At 51.2% G+C, this 8,706-nt stretch overlaps 1 protein-coding gene across 1 annotated transcript; it reads left to right on the forward strand.

Moving 5' to 3' along the window:
- The first annotated feature begins 76 nt into the window (after positions 1-76).
- Osr1 (odd-skipped related transcription factor 1) lies at positions 77-8,393 on the forward strand. The gene is made up of 3 exons (XM_031356442.1): positions 77-373; positions 4,724-5,422; positions 6,141-8,393. The coding sequence occupies exons 2-3, from the start codon at positions 4,758-4,760 to the stop codon at positions 6,274-6,276; spliced, it is 801 nt and encodes a 266-aa protein (XP_031212302.1). The 5' UTR covers positions 77-373; positions 4,724-4,757; the 3' UTR covers positions 6,277-8,393.
- Positions 8,394-8,706: the final 313 nt, after the last annotated feature.

Here is an 8,706-nt window from a genome sequence, read left to right on the forward strand (position 1 = left end):
GGGGCAGGGGAGGGAGGGGAGGAATCGCGCGGCAAGGGGAGGGGGGTTAGGGGGAGGTGGATTAAAATAAGTAGGCGGCTCGGTGCTAAGGGATGAGTGAGACGTAGCTCGGCCTCTCCCCAGCAAGTTCTCACCGGCTCGGGTTCAGATTCAGAAAGGGAGCCAGGAGCGAAGCTCACCAGACCCCGGCGGGCAGGACTCCGGGGCTGCGGAGCGCTCCCGCGTGTCGGGCTCTTGGAGTCACCACCAGCTAGAGAAGCATCAAGAGTCTCGTTCGTCAGGAGTGCCAGTGGGCTCCAGAGTCTCTAGTCACTCAAGTTCAGCGCAGCGACCCTCACAGACGCTCTCTGCCCAAGGACCGCGGCGGAACAAGGTAACTGCAGCCCTGGGGCGCCTTGGGCTCAGCGAGGCGAACGCCGGCAAGGCTGACTTCTGGTTTCTTGTTGTAGCTGGTACCTCCTCTTTTCAGTGTCCTCAAAGGGAGTTCTTTTAGCCAAAGGAAGGCTGAAAGATCTTTGTGAAAGTGAGAACAGTTGCAACATAGGATTGATGGAGATACTGGTTCAAGGACTTCTAACTCTGGGTCCTTGTTGGCCTCTGACCTCGGGAGGAAGGAAGGGACAGACAGGCCTGGGCCATTGAATACAGCCCTGCTTGGCTAGCTAGAATTCCATTATACCAGTAAGGTGCCCACAGATTTTATAAGGCACTCCGCAGGCTTCCTTTAAGAAACTAGAGCAACTTCAGAGAGCACAAACTTTTTTTTTGCAGGGTGTCCTTTTAATTCAGATTGATCCCTCCTTAGCCTAGGAAGAAGGGAGAATGGATGGATGGTCATAACCTAAGCCTACAGCATCCGGGACAGGTGCATTGCCCTAACTCTGTTGCGCTTTAAAGCGATTTCTTCATTTGGGGAGTTGTACTTTAGACTCGAAGCCTTCAAACCCCATGATCACAGATCCCAGGGCGGCTGCAAGTCTGATGTCCGCCTCACAGTCGGACTCTGGGATGATCTCTATTGAAGGGCTTCAGTGTGTCCTCAGGCCTGCAAATCATAATCTTTGATTGTCTTTGGTGTAGGAAGAGCTATGCTAGGGGGGAGGGAGGCGACACGAATGAACACTGTTTTCTAACTGGAGAACAGGACTCCCCAGAAGCAGAACAATCACGAAGCTGCAGATACCTCTAGCGTGGGGATTCTTTTTTTGCTCCTTTGGCAGTCGCCTAACCCAGGTTTAACGGGGAAAGACGGGAAGTCAAAATGAGAGAGGTGAGGGCGGCTGCTTGCTGAAGGAATCTTACCTTCCACCAGCAGTACCCTTGATAATAAAAATTCTCCCGCTCAGCCCTCCCTCAGCAGCCCCTGCACAAGCAGGGCGAGCTCCGGAGCAGAGTTTAGCGGCAAAGGTTTCTTTGTCGCAATAATTTGACGAATTTCATTCGGGATGGGACCTGCAAGTTGGCTCTTTGAAAGAGAACCACGTGCAAAGCTATTCTCCTGGTTTCACAGCCTCTCAGGGAAGGAGCGGGCTGTCTGGCAGGGAAGGGAGACCAAGGAGGACTGGTGGGTAGATGGTCTATCACAGGCTCTCTCAAAGGTAATTGTGGTTTCATTAAGATTGGAAAGCCGGCTCCTGGGGACACAGCGGGCATCCCAGTATAGCAGAATGGCAAAAGAAAGTGGGTTCCTTCGATTTCGTTTGTTGGAAAAAAAAATACAGTTAAAGTATCTGGTGTTGGTCAGTCCTCTGGAGCTGGATTCGGAAATCTATCACCATTAAAATGGGGATTCGATGTCAAGGATAATATTGGGGTGAGGTGGGGATGCTGCTGGGCTCCTTCAGGCGCAAGCTCGTGGGGTTCCCTCCGTCCTCATTAATGCAAGCAGTTAACTCACGCTCAATTAGCCCCGAATAAACCACTTTAATAGGCTGCACACTTCATTAATGCCCTCCATAGGGATGGCGGCAGACGCGGGACTGGCATTCTACAGCAAGAGGGACACGAATGACTGTGCCGCGCATGGACCCCTGCTCTGAGGCACGAATTGAGTTCACCACAGCGAGTCAGGACATTTACTAGTGCTTACCAAGTCTCCACCAGGCCCTGAGCTCCACGTGGAGTAGATACTGGGCCTTAGAAGAGGTAGTCCCTACCCAATTAAAAGGTGAAAACGCTCAGGACAGAGTGGGGAGTGGGTGAGAGGCACTGCAACTGGAGAGGCCCTGTGTCCCTCTCATCTTCTCAGGCCTCAGTGGCTTATCTGCAGTCGTGTTTTCTTCTTAGCTGGTCGCTTGAAATCAGATTTTGCATGAGGTTCATTTTTAGTACTGATGTAAAGATCCACATTTCCAACGAAATTCGTCCACGGGGAAGGTTGGTGGCATGACCCTTGGAATCCCATGCTTAAGAAGGTTACAGAAAAGAAACTGCTTGGTCCACTGAGAAAAATTAATGGCCTGTTGGAGGAAATAAGATCAGGCAGAGCATTTGCAAGCACCTCCCCCCCCCAGGGTCCCAAGGCCTCTCCACACTTTTTGGCTTCTGGGGCGGTGGGGGTGGCAGGAGGCAAAGAAGAGTCAGGAAAAGTTTGTGGATTATACCAAGCCTAGCAGTTCATGCCAGAGTCCTGCTGCCACACTCACTGGCTGACATCCCATAGGCCTAGTAGAAGAGGGTCTAGTGTGGCCTCCCCATTGCCCAGGCTGGCTCCAATAGAGCCTAAGATAAGGCTCTAATTTCCAGTGCCTGGAAGAGAGAGAAACAGGGGTGGCAAATCAAAGAGCATTCAACTAGCTTATGTCCTGCAGAGCTTTGAAGTTGGAGGCCTTCTTTTCTTCCTCCCCAGTCCAAAGGGGTCTCCTGCTTCCTCTGCAGCCCAAGCCCATCTGTACTTTGCTTTTTCCTTGTCCCAGAAATCTAAGATGACCCTTGTTTGTGTGGCCCAGGTTTTGTGAATTGAGTAGTAGCATCATCGAAGGCTGGTGTGTGATTGCTATCCTGCTAGCTGTCTAGGTTGGATGTAGCAAATTTTTGTGCTCTTTACCTGGGAGGCCAAATTAATTGCAGGCAAACTTCAGCCAGCCCGCTTTTGTGTGTGTGCATCTAGTCACCGTCTTCCCTGGGATCATCTGTATCACCAGCCACCTTCCTACTAGTCTCTAGAGAGGTCTTCTCAGTAGTGACCTTAGTTTCTCCCCCTCCAAATGTGTGCTGTGCATCTCGGGACCAGCCAGACATCTTAGAGCCCCAGGCACAGAAAAGAAATTGACCCCACTCCCTCTGCCTTGCCTTTAGCGATGAAGGTGTGTAGACCTGCAGGGACTGAGCTGTGAAGACAGAGTGAGAAAAATAGCTTGCACCAGGGAAAGAGAAGACTCTAGACAGAGGAGAGAGGTGAGGAAGAGAGGCACTGGCTGAAAGAAGGAATCAGAAGCCAGATACTGCCACGGGGAAAGGGGAAGACCCTTACAAAGATCCTGCTCTGACAGTGGCCCCAGCATTGCCAGTGAACCCCAACCTTAGAGGCTTCCTAAGGGTCCCTAGTGTTTTTTGCTTTCCTACATTTTCCCCTCTTCAACTATATAGACCCACATTAGAAATGTCTGGAGGGATAGAGGAGCCCCTCACTTTCCCATGCATCCCGAGGAACTTGACCAAGGTAAGCAGAAGATGCCAGCTCTGGTGGCCCTGGTCACTTTATCATGGCAGCCTTTTGATCTTATTCAAGAACCCTAATCTTCTCTTCAGAGAGTAAACAGAGTGCAGCAGTGGAGACCTGGCTTTAGTTAGTGCTATACATTGACCTTGCCCAAAGTTCTCATCCTAAATAAGAAGACACATCCTGCTCCTTTTTGCTATGAGCACATGAATTCCCTCAGATGGAATTTCGGTTGTGTCACAGAGCAAATGAAGTGAACATAGATGTCAGTACTTTTCTTGAAATGAGGGCGACCAAACCATCAATCAGCAAGTAGCTACCAAGAGGACAAACTCTACAGGATCCACCAGTCAGTCTTAAGGTACTTTGCAACCTTAGGTCCAAGTGAGAGTTTTAAAGATGATGACCTGATTCTTTTGGCTTCTGGAAACCAAACCAATTACCCGATGAAGTAGGAATTTCTGGTTTCATTGGCTTAACATGCAGGAACTCGGCAGTATACATATTTGAAGCCTCCTGCATTTTGTACAGGGTTGTCCCATAAAACCACTGGCTGTTCTTTGTCTCTGGACCTTCCCATTGAAATTCTGTTTCAGAACAAGATAATCTGAATGTGTAAGTGTGCTTCCTCAGGTTCTGTTACTGTTGCAGGACGGTGTAATTCTGTGTGGCTCCAGGTTTGTCTGAATGTGGATATCTGGTGTCTGCAGGCACGCTATGTGCATCTTTCCCAGCTGACAGCAGGCTTTTGTTTTTAATTTGGTTGTATCTATCTTTTAAGGACTTAGTTTCCCACTGATTTCTCTGTCAACGTGTGTGCCTCTGTCAGACACCATTTGGAGGGAGTCTGACCATCATGGAACTTTCTGGTCGGATAGCTCTCCTACATCTTATATTCTTGGCTGTTTTGAGAGGGCAGTGGGTTCATAGGTGGGATCTTTGAGTCTTCCCTCCTGCCTGTCCTGAGGGAGGGAGAGGGTATAGCTGGACTGGAATTCTGGAGGAAGGTGACCTACTCTGAATGTCTCTGGCTCTCTCCCCACCCTCTTCCTGTCTTTGCAGATAATTGAAATCCTTGCGGTTACCAGCGACAGAAATGGGCAGCAAAACCTTGCCAGCACCGGTGCCCATCCACCCGTCCCTGCAGCTTACCAATTACTCTTTCCTTCAGGCAGTGAATGGCCTGCCCACAGTGCCCTCGGACCACCTGCCCAACCTGTATGGTTTCAGCGCTCTTCATGCGGTGCATCTGCACCAATGGACGCTGGGCTACCCAGCTATGCACTTGCCTAGGTCCTCTTTTTCTAAAGTGCCAGGTGCGGTGTCCAGCCTTATGGACGCTCGCTTCCAGCTGCCAGCCTTCCCCTGGTTTCCACACGTCATTCACCCTAAGCCAGAGATCACTGCAGGAGGGAGCAGCGCAGCGCTTAAAACTAAGCCGCGCTTTGATTTCGCTAACCTGGCCTTGGCTGCCACACAAGAAGATCCCACCAAGCTTGGCCGAGGGGAGGGCCCTGGCTCCCCTGCTGGTGGGCTGGGCGCCCTCCTGGACGTGACCAAGCTATCCCCAGAAAAGAAGCCAACAAGGGGACGCCTGCCTTCCAAGACTAAGAAGGAATTCGTCTGCAAATTCTGTGGCCGCCACTTCACTAAGTCCTATAACCTACTTATCCACGAGCGGACGCACACCGATGAACGGCCTTACACCTGTGACATCTGCCACAAAGCTTTCCGGAGGCAAGACCACCTACGGGACCACAGGTGCGACACTGCAGCACCGCGGGTGGCCCCAGAGGGATCTGTCTCGGCTGCTTTGGCTTGATGCTCCCTCCTCCCCTTTAAGGTTCCCAAGAGTCTCTAGAGGCTATAAGCATTCCCATACCTCTAGGGATTCTCTAAAATCATAAATGAACTCCCTCCCCCTACTGCCCTCCGCCCCCTCCAGGAAAGGTTTTAAAACGCAGGTGAGAGAAATACAGTGATGAATAGGACCTAAGATCGGGTCTCCACAAGTTCGGGTCTCCTTGCCCCATTCTCAGTCCCCGGAAACTGTCCAATAGGAGTTCCTGCAAAGACGGAGAGATTTAGGAAAGGGCGCTTGAAATAGGAACTCAGAAACCTTTTCGTTTGAGTTAATTTCATGCAGTTTTAGTTTTTAAGAATCTCTTGGGCAGCGCAGATCTAGAAACTGTCTGAAACCTGGTCTGTTGATTGACCCCCCCCCCCCGTGTTGACTCAGCCTTTGGGAGGAGGTGCTTTCTACTTATCCCCAGGAAGGCTGGTGGTCTATTTGCTCCCTCCCTCCCTCTCTCCCTCCCTCTTCCTCCCTCCTCTCCCCACTCCCACCCACAGCCTCTGCACTTTGCTTGATCTTGCTCACTTTGCCTGTACCCACAAACATCTTAACAGCAAGGGGAGGGGAATCTCGGACAACCATTCATAAATAACATTGTATTATGTTGCCTGTCTTTACCCTTAGATATATTCACTCCAAAGAGAAGCCTTTCAAGTGTCAAGAGTGTGGGAAAGGATTCTGCCAGTCCCGGACTCTCGCTGTCCACAAGACGCTACACTCACAAGTGAAGGAGCTCAAAACCTCCAAGATCAAATGCTAAATAAACAGAGCCTGCGGGGCACCAGGAACCTGGGGCGTGCTGCTGCCTTCTCTACCAGAGGGACCCAAGCTGAAGGCAACTCTGGGGGCAGCGGGAGGGGCTTTCGGGATCTTTCTTCCACAGCAACAAGGTCCCCTGGGTCCCTAGCGCTTGCAGCGCTCCTGAGCCTTGGCCCGGGGCCGTGACTCCCACAGCCTGGGCGGCTCCCCTAGGACGCGGCTAAAACTCTTGGCCAAAAGGCGGTACTCAACTCACATGGCGGAAGGAAAACTGCATTTAAAAGAAAAAAAGGCAAAAACAAACAAACAAACAAACAAATACACAAAAAAACGAAAACTCCGCTGAGCCGCAGCGGCGCCTCTCACAGAAGTATTACTTTTTCTATTGTTATTTTATACGTTTTCTTTATCCCCCTCCCTCCCCTGACCATTTATAAGCTTGTAAAGTCTTGACTGCGGAGAGGGGGAAAGAAAAGATCTGCTCACCCTGGCAATTCCAGTCCCCCTTCCTTTCTCTAGCCCCACACCGGGGAGCCTGCGAAAATGTAATCCTTGTATCTGCTTCTGCCATCCGGCCCCTGGGGCCGCTGGCTCCGCGCGACTCCCCGGCGCTCCGGCTGACCTTCAGCTCCGGGCGCGGAAACCGGGCTGAGAACCAGGCGCCCGGGGCTAGGGGGGCCGGGCCTCCGCTCCCCTGTTCCAACGCTGCGCGCGAGCGAGCAGCCGGCCAGGAGCCGGGCGTTGTATTGCGACTGGCACTTTATGCTGACCATCGGTAACGGACATTTATCACTGGATTTTTTTTTTTTTAACTATTAAATAAACGGTTATTTTACAGGCACGTCAGAATGGATATACCCTCTTGGGTCGCAAGGCAAAAGCTCTTTTATTGATAGAGGAACAGACTTCTCTGTTCAATTTTCACCTGTCAGCTTCTCTCACCGAGTCCTGTTAGGGTGACAGAAGTGATACGACAGAGGAAGCTCTGCCCCCCGTGGTGTTTGTTGATCTCTGTACTTAATTCCTTACTTTTCATTGTCAGGACTCCCCAGATCCGAAAAGCTAGGAGTTGCAGAGGACAGAGTCTGCTACTATTATACTAAGCTGTGAGAAATCCCAGCCTCTCCGGGTGCGGGGGTCGTGTAGGGCCCACAAGGGAACAGAGTACCCCTCCCAGGCTCCATCCACACCCTCACTTTCCCAGACCAGCCTGTTTTCTTCCCTTCCTTCTCCCTCTCTCTCTTTCTTTTTTTCTGTTGCTGTCGGGTTTTGTTTGTTTATTTGCTTTGCTTTGGAGTGCGATCTTCCTTCACAGGTTCTCTAAGCCATACACCATACAAGCTGGTTGTCCTCCTCTGTTCCTGCCCCTCAGCAGGCATTCACAATATGCAATCATCTGTCTTCCCATAGTTCCCCAATTGACATCAGTCTGTTTCCTTTGGGAACCCCTGATCCCCAGTTCTTCTTTTGGAGCTTGTTCCCCAGCTGGAATCTTGAAAATTGAAAACCTTGTGAGGGATGAAAGTGGATGCTCCGGGATCCACCTCCCCACCCCACCCCCAGGCTTAGAAAGAAATACGAGTTCACCTCTGGCAAACCGAACCTACCCTTGGGCGTATAGTTTTCCCACAATTAGAGATCTGGCTGTCCGGGCTCTCCCGTTTGGGGCGGGGCCGGGCTCCCCCAGACTGCAGGACCGCGCAGATGGTGGCGCCCTTGGCCTTTTTCAAACCAAGTTTAGCTTTCCCGGACTTCAGCTCCTGACATGGACGTAGAGGTGGGACCACTGGGTTGTGCTTCCCTGGATCAACGACCCCAAATCCAGCTTCAAACAGTGGCCTGCTGACTGAGAAACCAAGTTCAGGTTGCAGTAATTAAAATGCTCTCTTCTTTCATGGCCTGTCTTGCCCCAACCTCTTCCTGGAAATGATACCAAGCCTGGTGGAGATGAGCCCCAGGAACCCAATTTAAAGCTGACCTAGGCATGGCCTAGGGCAGATGGGCTCCATTTACAACGTTAGAGGCCGTGTTGCCCCCTGCTGGATAGACCTGTATAGTCCTCTCAAGACTGGGGAACTTGTAAGCTGTGTTTCCACAACTTAAAAACTTTTCCACAACGACTGTCTGCCTGTCCGTTATTCATCAGCTTATAAGGTGTCTTCCCCACTAAACCTTCTTAACTGGTCTCAGAACCCACATGCTAATGAACAGTGTGCCAGGTCAAGGATGCTGGTTTGTGGCATCTCCCCTTGTCGGGCAAGTATCCAATGCCTTCCACCAGGGTCCAGGAGAACAAGGTCCCAAAACGAGTGAAGTCCTTCTCTGAGAGTCTTGGGGCATCTGGGTTCCTGGAAGGACCCTTTGAATTAAGGTTTGGAACCCAGGGTCAACCAGGTTGCAGTGACAGGGGGTCTTTTATGTGGTCCAGTTA

The sequence above is a fragment of the Mastomys coucha genome, unplaced genomic scaffold, assembly GCF_008632895.1.
Source record: "Mastomys coucha isolate ucsf_1 unplaced genomic scaffold, UCSF_Mcou_1 pScaffold6, whole genome shotgun sequence".
Lineage (NCBI taxonomy): Eukaryota > Metazoa > Chordata > Mammalia > Rodentia > Muridae > Mastomys > Mastomys coucha.